Consider the following 15888-nt stretch of genomic DNA (forward strand, 5'->3'; position numbering starts at 1 on the left):
TTGCATGTGGTGATGCAGACAAATATGCTCGTTACTGTAAATATGTGTATAAGTTGTGTGTGTGTGTGTGTGTGTGTTTGTGTGTGTTTGTTAGAGTAACATCAGTATAAATTGCTCTGTAATGTACTATCATTGACCAGGACTTTGTTTTGGAGACGTGGTGCAGACATATTGATTACCACCATGGCAACATAAGCACATAGAGGCATAAACAAGAACTCACAGTCAATGCAGGGAGGTGTGTGTGTGTGTGTGTGTGTGTGTGTGTGTGTGTGTGTGTGTGTGTGAGAGAGAGAGAGAGAGAGAGAGGGGACGGTGTTTTATTGCTGTAGACTCCTCACTTTTCAAAGAGGCGGGATACATGGGTTACATGGGTGGGCCCCAGAGAGACCCTTTAGAGAGGGAGACACCACTTAAGAAAATACTCAGCCTTCACAAAATGGAAGGGGGGGGGGGCAGAGTGAGGGAGGAGTCGATAGAGTTTGAAGGGGAAGACTGGAAATCAGATTTTCCACAGGGTTAGATGATCATAAGTAGCCGTGGAGGCTGAGGTAGCTTTGTTTGATTTGATCATTTGCCAGTTAAAGTCTAGGTGTTATTCCCTCAGCTTCAACAGCTACATGCTGAAATATTCCTGGTTTTAGGTCAAGTTATTTCACAGCAGGAACTTAGATAGCAAAGTTCCCTTTAAATGGACATGCGTCACTGTACAGAATGTACACTGACTTCAGGAAGTATTAACTCCTCTGTGTTTGGCTGCTTTCATTCTCCAGTTAAATCCGACCTCCACATTCATGCTACAGAGACGACCCATAGCATGATGCTGCCACCACCGTGCTTTCCCCTAAGCATAGTATTAGTGCTGAAGGAGTCGCATTTTGTGTCATCATACCAGAGGGTCTCCAGTTCAGACTCCAAGCAGATTGTCAAAGTCTACTGTAGAGACGGTTGATATTCTGGAAGAACTGACCATTGGTTTCTTTGTGACTTGCCTGGTTTCTCAGTTTGAAAAGGCCATTGTGCTCATTTTTGACATACAGTGAAAACTGTGCAAGCATGTACACTATACACAGATGTTTGCCTTTCTAAACTCTGTTCAGGTAGTTCAGGTTGCCACAGGTGGACTCCAACCCAACTCTAGACACACCTGAAAGTAAATCAGTGCAGCAACAGGTCTGAATACTTTCCTAAACATGAGATTTCTGAAGCCACTTTATATTGAACGGTTGCAGCTATTTACTCTTGGTAGATGTGTTTACTTGAGGAGAACCCGTTTTACCCTGTCACTTGATTTTTTTTTCCCATTTCTCTCTCTCTCGTGCTCCGCTTCACTCAGTCACACGCACACTTCATACTTATTTTCACGTTAATCTCTGTGGGGCCTTCAGCCATTAATTATGTCCCTGACTGGGACCAGAGAGAAAGTGTGGCGGGGGAGTGTTGGGGGGGGGGGGGGGCATATCAAGAAGAGACGCAGGCAAGGCTGGGCACAGAGCTCCCCCGAGGAGGAAGTCGTTCTCTCATATTGCTGCCCACATCCATCCTCACAGTAATCGTCTAGATTCACCGCTGAGTTTTCATTGTCCCTAAAGATGTTCGTCATCAGAAGAAAATGGGTTGTTTCCTTCAGGTTTACCTCATGCTAACACAATCACTGCATGCTCTATTAAGGCGCAACAGAAAGTTGTTTTCATATTTTCTGAAAACCTTTGTTCCTTTTTTCAGAATTTAGTGTCTGTCATTGCTCCAATCAGGGAAATCTCCACAGTCTCGTAAACTACAAAGAATAAATGTTCACAAACATGCCCTTTTTTTTTTTTTTTTTTTGACTGCGTGTTCCTGAACGATGCTTACCTCTTTTTGTTTTCTCTGCAATAAAACAATAACTAAAAGGAACGCTTCATTGCTGTAACTCATCTCTCTGTCCTTTGTTGAGTTCCTAATATTTTCCCTCAATCTGTCATCTTTTATCTGTTGTTATATTTTGTACAAGATTCACTTGGTTTACCATGTTTATTCAGTTACCATTTCATCCCTGTTTTATTAGGCGACTCTTTCCTCCCTTTGAAAGACTATATTATTAGTCTCCTGTATTTTTCCATCAAACTTTTTCCAGCACAGAGAAGAAAATGAAAGTGGAAAATAATGTAAATGTGTTTATGAGTGCATGCTCATATGAAATGTGTGAATAATTTTGCTAGTTTAATAGTTTAAAGCTGCTGCTGTAAGGAAGATCTGACTTTTTGTGCTCATATTAAATAATATACTTCAGTAGGTATATTTTCTGAGCTAGCTTGGATTACTCAGCATGACCTATTTTCTCAATTGTTTTGTCTCCTCAGTTGATGTCGGAGCAGCTAGTGATGCTGCTGGAGCTTCTGTTAGAGGAATCTGAGCTAAGCATGGCAACATTGGACTTTCTACAGAGAACCTACAACCTGCAGAATCAAGACGCTGAGGTAGGACCATGCACGACACAAGCCAAGACAAACGAGTTGATGCATTCGAGCTCCACCATCTCCTTAATAATGAAAAAGTAGTTTTCCTCTCTGTTCCCATCCCAAGACGACACAGTCTTAGTAACATGTAGTAAATTCAGCGGTAATAGCAGCTATCTTCTTTACAGCCGCCATTACTGACTAAGTCCCACAAGCACTCGCTGCATGTTTTAGTACCACACAAAGTTCCTTAATGGTGCTATTAACAATGTTTGTGAGTGTGTGTTTGTGCCTGTGCGCCGTCTGCAGCTGTGTTTGCGGACGGCTCAACAGTTTCTTACTGTACATCAGCTTCTCCCAGTACTCAGGAGCGTGAGTGTGAAAACAGCTGCGGCAGAGAGCTCAGAAACATTTCAAGCCATCCTCTGTCATTAACACGTAGCTCCTCTTGAAAAGAAAATCTGAATACATATTTAGTTTGTTTTTTCACGTTTGTATTAATAATATGAGTTGTTCGGTTGTAACGATAATTTAGCTGGTTTGAGTGGTTATTGTATTGTAAGCATGGTTTGTTTCAGTATTTATCTAAATTGACTCCTTTAGATTATTGTCCCATTAATTCCTTTTAATGATCACCTTGTGGTCACAAGCCGAGCTCACTCTGACCACACCGTGTTTGGCCTCGGGTCCAGTTTTAGATGTAGGCCTCTGTAGTCTAGACTTCCTGGCAGATGAAAGCAGATTCCCATCTGCAATTTCCAGGAAAAACTTTCCGAGTTTTCTAAAAATACACAGGGCCATTATGCACATAGCCATGGGTGGAAAAACACACACTTACACGAACAGACACACACCTGCACGCACCTGTCTAAAGGCAATGGTCCAGTCCTAATGTTAGTAATCTCATTCAGAAGAGGTTAATCACTTACGTCTCTTCTTATAAATGTGGCCATTTATTCTCCTCTCTTCCTGTCTCTCACAGTTTTGCTTTCTTTCCTTTTCTTTTTTTTTTCTGTCTCCTAACTCAGCTTTTCTTTGCCTTGTACTGCATCCTCTTCAGAAGACTGATGATCGATCTGTTTGAAATTCTTGGATAAGTACAGGACTGAGTGCAGTTTATCCTGTGCAGTCCATCAATGTTTACCTAATAGAGAATGAAAGCTTTTCATAGTGGATGACTATTGGATTATCAGATTGATTGTTATGGATTCTAAAAGGCTCTTAGTAATACATCAACTCTGAATGCATTGGGATACGACTTTGTGATTGATCACCTGAAGATTGAACTGTACTCTCAGTCCTGGTAGCATACAGCAAACCTTATGATTTCTTACCATATTTTGATTAATAATCATTTTAATTAATCCATTTAGTAGGGTACTTTGCGTCATTACGCATCCCTTTCACAGTAGCACAGCATGCTGCTCCATATTGTTTCACCACCTGTCAGTTCTGCGCTAAACACGTCTCACTTCAAGCAAAGCAGAATGAAGTTTAAGTGAGACGATGTACAGTAAAAGTGTAAAAGAAGCTTGGCGTGTGAGCTTAGGTTTCTGAGCATGTGATTTTTTTTTTTTTTTTTTTGGGAGCATCTACACAATAGTGAAAGGAAATATGCAGCTGACCACCAGCGTGCGTGCAGAGGGACTGTTTCGCGAAGAGTGTGAGTGGCCATGAATACTTGTGTGAACGCATCTGTGCGCTCATTCATGCGTTTGCATGTATGAGCGCGAATGCGTGACATTGTTCCACTTCCATTCATAAGAGCCTCATGTGATGTGGGATGCTGTATCGCTCCCTGTGTGCATGTGTACAGTATGTGGATGTGCGTGCGTGTGCGTGTGTGTGATGTCATAAGTGCATTTTCTGATCTTGTGAGAGTCTGTGTGTCTGTATGTGCGTTGAAGCACACATGATGGATTGTGTATAGTGCACAGGTCAGGTTTAGAAGAGACTTCAATAGACCACAGAAAGAACAGTCTGGTTTTACTGGCCTCAACATGTGGAGGATAAGAAATGGAACAAAGGACGATTGTTATGACGAATGAATGAAAGAGTCTATGAAATAACTGAAAAAGTCAAGGTAGGTTTATTTGTATTCAAAATAAGAGTCTCAAAAGGCTTCACGGGCTCATATTAGACTGGAAACAAAAACAGCTCCTCAAGTGAGCAAGAAAAACGCTTCCAAAAAAAATACTCTAGTGGGAAGCGTTTAAAAGTCTTCAGAGGGATCAGACGGGAAGAAATCCCTTCCAGGCCTAATAGGTGCCGTCGGGCAAACAACTAGATAGGAAAACAATAATGGCTACAGAGAAAGCATAACGAGGCATAAATAGACGAGAAGAAACCAAGACAATTACTCAACAATGATTATATATATACAACATTTTACCAGTAAGATAACACACGTCTGCACGCTAAATAAGAAGCTGCAGCCAGGAACCTGTTCTTTAGCGGCAGCTTAAGTAGTTCAGCCTATCATGCTGATATCGGGCTAATATAATTAGCAGTCATCCAGTTAATTTGGTCCATTGAACACAGTCTGAGGACTGATTTGTTAATAATCCCGAATGGCATTTTCGAGTGTTCGCGTTTTAACAGAAAGCTAAAAAGAGTAAGAGTTAAAATCCTGATCTGCATTAGTTTGATTGGCTGAGTGCTGATCGTGTCATTTCAGGTACATGAGCTCTCAGGTCTCAGCATGCACTGGGTTAATGGACTCTTGTATATTAATGTCATACTGTGTTGCATGTTCTGACTCTTGCCGCTTTCATTACTGTTAAATCAGTTGTTTCCAGTGAGAGTTGTGAGGTTCTCTATGCTGGGTATACTAACATAATGGAAGTGGAACTATTGTGCTTATTATTTTATAATATATTGTGTTAGACTTTAAGTGAGAAAAATATACATTTAAATATTGAGTTATATTCAATGATAGGCTTAAGGACCTGCAGATGGGAGCAAATGGTTAACTCAGCTTACTGTAGCATCAAGGAAACTCACTAATTATTAGTTCTGTCTGCACAAACACAACTACTTGTGGTTTTATGAAGTTACACTATGTTCTGGACTAGTGAGCTTGCAAGTATTGTAATAAAACAAAACCAGGCTGGCTGTTTCCCCCATGACTTCAATCCTTGTGCTAAATTAAACTAATCATCTCCTTAAGCTCCATGTTCATCAATCAGAAGTGAGAATAGAGTCAATCCTGTCCCGTGTTTATTAGAAAGAAAAACAGTAACAAAATGTGTCAGTGTGTGAGACTGTGTTTGGGTGCACGAGGCTTTTACGAAGTTATGCGGACAAGTCGAGACTACCATAACACTGTATTTGAATATTTACTCAGTGCATGCTTTTGCATGTCTGTGAGATTCAAATTGTATGAAACTTGAAGTTTGTCCATCGCGACGGGTTTTAGGTTTATATGTGTGGGCTTATGTGGGATTTTTACTGGTGACGGAGGGTTGGAGGTGCGGCAATAAATGAAAGAATGTCACTGTGTAATTGCATGTGTCAGAGAGAGGGGCCCAGCGACAGGAAACGGAATAAAAACGGGCTAAGTAGAGGTGCACCCGGCAGCTGCTCTGCCCCAGGGCTCTCCCCAGGAATGTAACCCAGCACAGGGAACAGCTGCTGGGGCTACGCAGGCCAAAAGGGCAGGGCTGGCACCAGAGGGTACACATACTATACACACTTGTGCATACTCCCGAATTCATGAATACAGACACGCTCGGCTCCTTGTTCCCATGTTGTTAGCAGGTAGGAGAGTGCGGTGCATTGAACTTTCACCTTTGCTGAGCGTCAGGGCTGCTTTGGGGATTGATGTGGAGTAAACAAAGGCAGAGAATATATGGAAAAGGGAAGATTTCAAATTTGGATGAAAGCGGAGCTAGAAAACACTTCTGAGACCAATTAAACTTATGTTTATTTAGTAGGTTGCAGAGGTGATGTGTGGACTTTAATGTGTCTGTAAATAGAGCATTACTCAGTCTCCATTGTCATCCTGCATAAACAGGTGGTAGGCAGCAGAACTTTACCAGCACAAAGCAAAAACTCCCATTAAGGCTGTGTACGTGTACTCAGCACTCAGCCAGATCCAGTTGGCTCCCATCTTGAATGCTACCTCTAAATGAATATATGCTGTAGAATTGCCCAAAGCTTGAGCTGTTGAAATAGAATCAGTCACCAGAAAATCCCACGCTCGGTCACTGTACTCTCCAAAGGACTAGTTTATTATCCTGAGTGTTTGGAGATAGTTATGGAGGAGATTGAAACACCTACAAAAAAAACCAGCCAAGGGAAACTGTCGGGCTTTAAAGGAGCGACAGTGCTTTTAAAGATTTTTCATCAGGATTTTTATCGTTTTCCTGTCTCTTTTATCTTCCTCTGTCCGTCTCCACCACAGTAGTATATCCATATACACGTGCACTGTGTATCCGCGCCTGCGTGCGTGCACACACACGCACGCACGCAGGCGTGCATGCTCATAGCAGATGATGAAGGATGATGGCTGAGGCAGGGACAGAGCCAGTCTCTGATCTCTCCTGTAACCGCGGCAACAGAGCTCCTATTGATCCTCTGGGAGAAAGGCCAGGCATTAGCTTTCTCACACACACACACACACACACACACACACACACACATACAGTAAAAACACACACACGCACGCACACACTGTTTGAGAATAAAATAGAACTTTACAACATGAACTTTAGATTGAGATGCTTTTCTGTCTAAAACAAAGTTCACGTCTGCTAAAACTCCGATTGAGGATGAATCGATTCACTGTCAGATGAGCTTCCAGCTTTCTCTCCGCTTGTCAGATGAGCCGTTTGTCTTTTGTTACTGGAACTGAGGGAAACGTGTGCACATTAATGTGTGAGTGCACTGACCAGAAGCATAAAAATAAAATGTCCTCTCCAGAGCCTGCCTTTTAAAGAATTAATAAGTGAAAATAACAGTTATATATGTGGAACACTTTTTATTTATTAGAACATATAGTGAGAATTGAATCCTCATGTATCCTTTCAGGTCAATGAATATTTTTGTTTCTGTTTTTCAGTATTTTTTGTCTTTTTTCTTTAGGTCCAACATCGTTGGTGTGAGCTGGTGGTCAAGCATGCGTACACTCAGGCTTATGGAGACGTGGAGCACTTTCTGATTCATAACCAAGTAAATACACCCATTCTGAACAGTAGTCCTGTTTCAGACTTAATGAAAACTTCAAACTAAATACTCAACTTGAATGAAAAGCACTGACAGAATAAGAAACGTACACTAATTGACTGTGTACATGTGTCCCAGGCCATGGGTGTGTATCTGTACGGGGAGCTGATGGTTCATGAGGATGCTGAGCAGCAGGCTCTGGCTCGTCGCTGTCTCTCATTGGTCCAGGAAGAAATGGACCAATCCGCACGTAGAGTGGTGGAGGAGATGGTCCTGTGACACTGGAGGTAAAATTCCCTTTCTCACTCTCAGTTATGCTCTGTATCTCTGTAATAGTCTATCAGATAGACACTTAATGAACAAAAAGGTAATTCATCTTTTCACACTTAGTGAGATTAGCGGATCTCTCATTTCATCACAATTTCCCTCATATTTCCCGACATCCTCGAACTATGAAACATCTCAGTGTCACATGATTGTTGTTATTCCCTAGTGTGTAAACTTTTTCTCTGCATGTTAAAGACACGGCTTTTGTGTTACGTCCGACCTTTTACTCTGAAATGGCTTCTGTAAAAGAAAGCTTTGTTGGATTGATCCTGCTTCCATCTGCCCCAGCAGACGGTCCACACTTGAGTCACTTGGCTACCTATACTGCACATTCCTTCCTGAGCCCACTGCGCGTGTGTGTGTGTGTGTGTGTGTGTGTGTATGCACATGTGCACATTTCTAGTCTCGGAATGGGGCCTTTTCCGTGGCTTCACAGCAGCATCATCAGGATGCGTTTGTCAGACCAGAAATTCGGGAATGTGTCCCTCAAACAAATCAGAGAGGGAAAGACAGAGAACGGGTCAACGAGCATTTTCTGAGGGGCTCGGGATGGTCTCTACTCCATGTGGGGGGATTATTATACTGTTGACCCTGAGGTTCCTCGTGTGTGTGTGTGTGTGTGTGTGTGTGTGTGTGTGTGTGTGTGTGTGTGTGTGTGTGCCAGTGGGCTTTTTGGACGATTCAGAACAGTGAGGGATTTATTGGTCTCAAATTAAATGAAAGGAAGAGAAATTTATGGCACAGACGGACAGACAAGGGAGGAAGAGAAAGAGCGGAAGGGAGGACTGGAGTAAAGACAGGTCTCTTTGAAGCTGCTGCTCTTTTCATAACAGTCGCGGAATTACTGACACTAAATTCTGAATAACGACAGCAGGAAATGAAATGGATCTTGTCTCAACAATTCAAATATAGTAACTCAACTATTAGTCAAAACAAATATTAGTAGTACACTAATGATGATACCGTATAGTTTAATGAAACTCCTCTGGTTATTACACCTTAGACTAAAATACCTCCAGCTTATATTGTTATTTTCTAATTATTTATTTGGATTATTTTGAATTGTTTGTCCAGATTTAGTTTTTTATTTGAGCGCTGCGATACAGCAGCGACACTTCATTACTGGGTAATTAACATGAAAACTTGGACCATCAAATATTTGTGACTAAATAAACAGCAGCATTAAATAAAATGTTGAAAACAATGTACCCTTAGTTAATGTCCCTCTAAAGACTTGCTCTCTTAGGCCTGTGTGGAGTATGATTTGTTCAATATAGTCCAATTTCTTCATTTAATTCAATTTTCATTCTGAACCAACCCCTGTACTCAGCCACATGTTATTATCCTGCATTCTTCCATTTTAGCAAGCAGGAGGTCAAACAAGGCATCTGTGACCTTGATCAGCACAGGCGATGTCAAGAGGCTCTGCTAAATACTTGTCCACATTAACCTGAGTGACTTCCAGCTCTAAATCCTTTTTTTAGGCTGTGACCAAGCCACTACAAAGCAGCTTTTTATCTTCAGACACCAACGCGCACGCACACACATACACAGACAGAGAGCTTTATGCATTTGCACAGGATGTGAAAGGCTTTCTAGGCAAGTCCTCGGCATCTGGCTCAGTCCTGATAAATCTCTCTGACACACACACACACACACACACACACACACACACACAGATGTAGTGCCTGTCTGTCTGTCTGTCTGTGCCTGCAGATCTCTTGTCATCATCCTTCACCACCTCGCTACAGGAGAAAAGAGACTGGGGCAGCAAAGACCAAAAGAAGCATTTAGAGATGAATATCCTGACTTTTACTATTGCTTCCCCTCGGACTGAACCAAACAAGCCTCTGTAAACATCAGTGGATCACGCTGGTCAACCAAGCCCAGGTCCAGATCTCTCTCCAATTAAAATGATGGATGAATGGACCTCTTCACTACTTTTTCATATTGCACTGTGGGGAGATGGGTTTATGTTCAGCTCAGCTTGTGTTCTTCCATCGTCCTCTCTTAAGTAGACCAGTCCTCCTTGTACCCTCTTACACCCTCACACACACATACACACACACACACACACACAAACGCGCACGCGCGTAGACCACAGTACGGTGGGATTAGGCTGAGGCGGACTGAGAGGGTCTTAACTGGAAACATGTCTGTCAAGGCACACTCCCTGTTCAGTGTTTTTTAAACCCAAAAAGCACAACCCTTTAAAGGAGAAGGGTGGTCTCTTGCTGTCCCCTTTTTTTCCCCCTCCCTGCTCACTCCCCTCGTTCTTTTCTTCCCCCGGTACATGCCTCTGGAATCCCTCTTGATCTGCTTAATGAGGTGCATATCGCTGGGTTAGCCAAGCGTGGCGAATGGGAGAGGACGACAGAGGTAACCAAGGAAATGGTGAGAGAGGGAGAGAGGCGGCGAGGATCTACAGGTCTGGTCTTTCATGACTGTTCTCTGATGGCAGACGTGAGGAGGAACAAAGAAAGTTAGAGGACTTGAGGACACAGGTAGAAGGAAAACAAAACAGAACAGAACAGATAGAAGATCTTATTCTTTCATGTCTGGGCTGTGAGGGTTCCTGGCGTGCTGATTTGTGACTTATGATAAAATCACATTGCCAGGGATTACCACACAGGCCTGACCTAGCCAGCTGCTATGGCAACCAGAGCCCCTCCTACACACACACACACACACACACACACTTTTTACACAGAAACTTAAAAATAAAGAAGACATGATTATTTAAGAGTGTGTGTGTGTGATTGTGTTGGAGGAGCTGATGATTTGGAAGTGCTGAGAAGAGGAAAAGGATGATGTGATGAGGCAGCAGGTCTTAATGTAAGTGTTTTGGAAGTGTCTCTGTGTGTGTGTGTCAATCAGCCAGACAGGTTTTTGTATCCTCTCTCCAGCCAGGCACAGAGCTTAGCTGATTGGTGAACAGTGATTGATTCCCTCTTTGTTCACAGTGGCTAAGTTCTGCACCTGAGGAGAGCATGACCCAGACAAGGAGACAAAAGAAGAGGCTGAATGGTTGTGAAAGAGAGAGAGAGAGAAAAGAAATGGTCCTGTAAGTTTTTACAGTGGCAGGTGTGTGTGTGTGTGTGTGTGTGTGTGTGTGGACAGCTCAGCCTTATTTCCCCACTTCAGTCTTTACACATTACAGATACAGAACTCCTTCCCCTTTGTCCTCTTACCTGATTGTCCTGCATCTTCCCTTCTTTCTCTTATCTCACTTCACTTTCTCCTTACGCCATATTTTTCCCCCCCTCAGTCTAAACACCCTCTCTCTCCTCCAGCCTCACTTTTTATGTCTGTCAAACTTTCCACTGAGACCCTCTGAGTCAAAAGAATTAAACGCACAAGCCTCCTCTTAAAAAAAACACTGTGCGACATTGCTAATGAGTGCCACACTACCCTCTCCTGGTTTGTCGTCTTCTTTCTCCTTTCATCTTCCGTTTTTGCTTTGTACCTCTACTCGTCTGTTTCCGTCTCCTTTTAATTACATATTATAAAAGGTAATCCTGCAGATGATGCCAGTTGCACAGTCTGTAATTCAAGCGAAGGTGAGAGCAAGTACCTCTGGAGAGCGACTGTACTTCCAGTACTGATGAGGCCTGAGGAGACCCAAACACTGCTTAATGCTGCTGACAGATATTTCATCAGTCCACTTTTCTCCCCTTCTTAGAGCAGAAACTCTGCATGTCCAAATCCGTAGTACCTAGTAATTCTGTACAGTATGTGTATACCTACATTTATATTTAAATGTAAAAGAGCAAAGTGGGTCAAGAAAAGAAAAATATAGTTTTTTTATTTAATATGTTCATTTTCTTTTCACTAGCACCCACATCTTATTTCTATTTCCCTCATAACTCACTGAAAAAGATGAGCTGTCAGAAAATAACCTCAAAATCACCCTTTAATTGCTTAAAGTGCTTCAGATTTTAAACATCAAATCGCTTTGGCAGTGGAAAGTGCCATTTGTGCATCTCCGGCTGATAGGTATTGATTTCTGATCTAATCTCAGCCTGAGGCCAGATACAGGGTTCCATAAAGCAGACGGATTCTCCCACAACACATTTCCGCATTGTGAAAGAAAACAAGACTGAGGTGTCAAAGATGGAAATCTGGCAGCTTATTTCAAAGCCTCGACATCATTTAGGAATGTCAGCTACAATTTAATGGGGCAGCGGATCCACTGTGTATTATAACGTCTATTGTTTTGTGTCGGATAAGAGAAACAGAAAAGCTGTGATCCTTTTAAACACCCACCGATGTCGCAGAAATTCTCCAATGGGTGTTTCAAGCATAACAGAGTGTACAGAGAGGGTTTGTAAATCACTCAAGATTAGCTTTAACACAAAAGCAATCTGAGGACAAACTTTCTCACCAATATGAAGTGTTTCATGCAAGCTTCTGCTTGCTGTGCACCATCTGCCAGCATGACGATCAATAAACCACAGTCAGTCTCGCTTGTTACAGGAAACAGGTTTGTTTTGGGGACTATGTCTGTTTTCACCTTTCTACATATCTCTGAAACCCTTATTCCTGCTAACTGCACTGTGCTGACCAGCTAACACCCAAATGTCAACATGTGCAGCTGGACACTGTAAACGTACATGAATTTAAAGTAAGCACAGTTGTTTACTGTATAAGCTTTTATACCATTTGACCATAATGGAAAGCCTTTCTGTTCTGGGTCGATTGTTCTCTAATCAAAACAGCAACAGATGGCCAAACATGGATTTTAAAACTTTTTTTTTTTTTTTTTTTTGGGGCATAACTCTATTCACGACGACAGAATGGCAACTAAACGAGGACAGATGTGTGAATTAGAAATGAAGGCCATGTGGAGCCTGCCATTTTTAGACCTATATTTAGGGCCTGTTAAAAGAGTAATGACCATCAAAGGCCTGTAAAAGAGAGGAATTGCCATCAGAGCCCATATCTAAAAGGTGATTTATTACACTCTAATGGGAGGGAAATGGTGTTCTGCACATCAAAGGACAAAGCAACATTGTATAAAGACACCAAAAATAAACGTATTCAGCCCACACCTTCCTCTCTTACAGCGATATTTGACGGATTCTCTCTTTAATGTCTAAAGTATATTTACTTATCTGTTGCCTTAAAATCCATTTTACAGTCTAAAGTATGTTGGAGCTTTTGAGTAAAGCAGTTCGTACGCGTGCTCCTCACAGAAGGTGGTGGAATGTGATTTTGATGGATTTAGTTTTTTGATTTTTAGTTTTTGGATACTGTAGCTTTTCAGTAACTATTCAGCAGTGGTCTTGCTGACAGTGAGGTGAGGTTTCTGCCACGTCTACCACACCTTTCATCACCTAGCGTAATCCGACGATCTCAAAAGTGTCATTGGACCCACATTAGTGGGATTTCTTGTGGGTTTGATAAAGTGGAACACTGCCTTTTTCTTCATTACAGATACAACAAGAAGAAAAAGAAAAAAAAGGTGCCCGCAGCCAGCGCTTCATGAGAAAGATAACCGAGATCTGGGCTTGGCTTCCTGTGCCTACTGAGCTGATAATCAGTCCTATGGAACCACTGGCTCAGTTCAGCAGGAACAGGAGTCCAGTCCACTCATCTCCGAACAGGAAACAAACACTGGCGCTGGTCCTAACACACTTAACCCTCACTGAGTTTTATTCTTTTTCAGGATTTGAAAAATCATCGACGGTGGTGCCACAGTTTCCACATGGCATGGGCACTATTATTCAAGAGAACACTAATAATAATTTCAGTCATTTCAACAGTCATTTGAAGTAGTGTGTGAATGGTGGATTGTAATAGGCTCACCCCTGCTCTCTGAAGGCCGACGGTGACGTCATTGGGTTTTTTCTTCATAGCTGACTCAATGTTTCTGTCGTCGGCTGCTGTCGTATTCCTTCGATGGTTTCTTTTAAATGCAGTCCAACATCTTGTATCAGCTCCACCGTGTGTGTGTGTGTGTGTGTGTGTGTGTGTAGCGTTTTCTCCCACAGACAGCTCTCTGGTTTTCATGTTGATTTATCCTTAAACATCAAGCACAGTCTTCACAGGTAAAACCTTAGGCTGAAGCCAAGAGTAGTTATTATTTGAAAATCAATCTTATAGGACACCCCTGGGCAACAAGAAACACCTGCCTGTCAAATGTTCCAAATCATTCATCTGATACAGAAGAGTCCATCTTCTGTTGTTCAACATGTGAGATACAGCATCAAATGAAAGCCGCAATCCTGACTTTTCATTCCATACCAATCTTTTGGTCTTAAACCCAAATGTCTTCAGTATAAAGCAAAAACAAATGGGTTATCTGTGCTGATCCAATACTTTGAGAAGTGACTGCATATGCTCTATTCTGACTCTTAGCTTTTTACATATATGTATTTTTGAAGCAACTTTTTAGAAAATAATCCAACAAAAACAAATTAAATGTTGAATTTGAACATGCTCATTTTTTCAGTGTAAAGACATTTTAATGGGCATCTTCTCTATTTTGTGAAACTTGATAAGACTCGTCCATTAATTTAAGACCTAATTTAATAATATATCAATAGGTGGTACAGGTATATCATACCTGTTGTAGTACTGATAAAAGATCAATACTGTAAGTAGTTTATCCACCAGAGGATCCCGAGGAGTTTATTTCTAGTAAAATTAGTATAATTACTATATTATTACCCAAATAAAAGCAATCCTTATCAAATAATTTATCTATTGTTATTTTTATTTTTTTTTTTCAAATATTGGTTCCACCTCAAAAACCAGCACGGTTATCAGAATGGGTTTGATTGAGACAGCATCAGTGGTTGTCTTCACATCAGGTAGATAACAACAGGGGATTGTAGACATCTACCAAATGCTCTGTAATGCTCCAATCTGTCCATATCTTTCTCTTCCAGGTTGCTGACTACAGACGGAGATGACAGGAGTTTGGCACATGGGGCTTACGAGGGTCCAGCACTCACCTCCTCTTCCTCTGCAGGAGAGGGGACGCTGCAGAATCGCTCAGCAGTTTGAACACCAGAAGGCTGCAATCTTACTCTACAGCCAAGGCCAACTGGCAAGGTTTAGAGCACAGCAGTTCTGTTCATTCAAGTATGAAAAATAGCTGGTGTGTGTAAACCACAAACAATACAAGCCATTTAGTGCGACACACAGTATGTTTTAAAATGATAGATGTTTCACGCATAAAGACAACCCTTCAAACCTGAGCTGCTCTGTTAAGTTAGAGAGTGTATGTGTGTGAGAGAGAGTGTGTGTGTGTGTGTGTGAACGTAGGTGTGATGTCATACCTGTTTAGTCTGAAGCAATAATCTAGTTCTTAAGAGTTTAGACTGGAAATATCTTTAGGTGAGTAGTGTCTTTTACAAGTTACATAGAACTGTTGACCCTCAGGGCATTTCTGTATGTGTAATATATGGTTTTATAACTAATAATAACAGTAAACTTTGTTTTGTATCATTTTTCTGACATTTTTCTGATATGTTGATGTTAAAATAAATTTCTGTTTTCTTATAACTTTTTTAAAGCTTTTTCCATCACTGAAGTAGCATCAGTTTGTGCCTATTACATTAATTTACAAGCAAACTGGTTACAAACAGCTTAGCCAGATTGTCATTTCACAGACATCTGCATTATTGAATTAAACACTGGTTACGTAATATATTAACTTAAAAAAGCTAAGTGAAAACTCCAGACAATTTGTAGAACTACATATAACTACTGTAGTCACAGAGTAGGAGGGGAGGTCATACTTCATACACAGGGTGCATCTACTGCATTTGTAAAGAAGTGATCCTGAGTCTAGATAAAAACAATATCTTATAAACTCTTTGCTTATGTTGCTAAAATCGGTAAATGGAGATCTGTTAGGCCATTTTATTACAAAAAAGGAAGCATAGAGCTTATGTGAAACTGCAGTAATTACTCCTTTGGCTCACTTTTTACTTCAAAATCTGATTAG

General features: G+C 41.4%; 1 protein-coding gene across 5 annotated transcripts in view; it reads left to right on the plus strand.

Moving 5' to 3' along the window:
* The window catches only part of aopep (aminopeptidase O (putative)), a 63197-nt gene extending 47800 nt beyond the window's left edge, over positions 1–15397 (plus strand). For all 5 annotated transcript variants that reach the window (XM_026343393.2, XM_026343395.2, XM_026343396.2 and 2 more), the window contains 4 exons: positions 2343–2459; positions 7524–7610; positions 7743–7891; positions 14825–15397. In XM_026343393.2, coding sequence (XP_026199178.1) covers positions 2343–2459; positions 7524–7610; positions 7743–7883 — 345 coding nt within the window. In that variant the 3' untranslated portion in view covers positions 7884–7891; positions 14825–15397. The remainder of the gene's footprint in view (positions 1–2342; positions 2460–7523; positions 7611–7742; positions 7892–14824) is intronic.
* The last annotated feature ends 491 nt before the right edge of the window (positions 15398–15888 follow it).

The sequence above is a fragment of the Anabas testudineus genome, chromosome 9 (assembly GCF_900324465.2).
Source record: "Anabas testudineus chromosome 9, fAnaTes1.2, whole genome shotgun sequence".
NCBI classification, from domain to species: domain Eukaryota; kingdom Metazoa; phylum Chordata; class Actinopteri; order Anabantiformes; family Anabantidae; genus Anabas; species Anabas testudineus.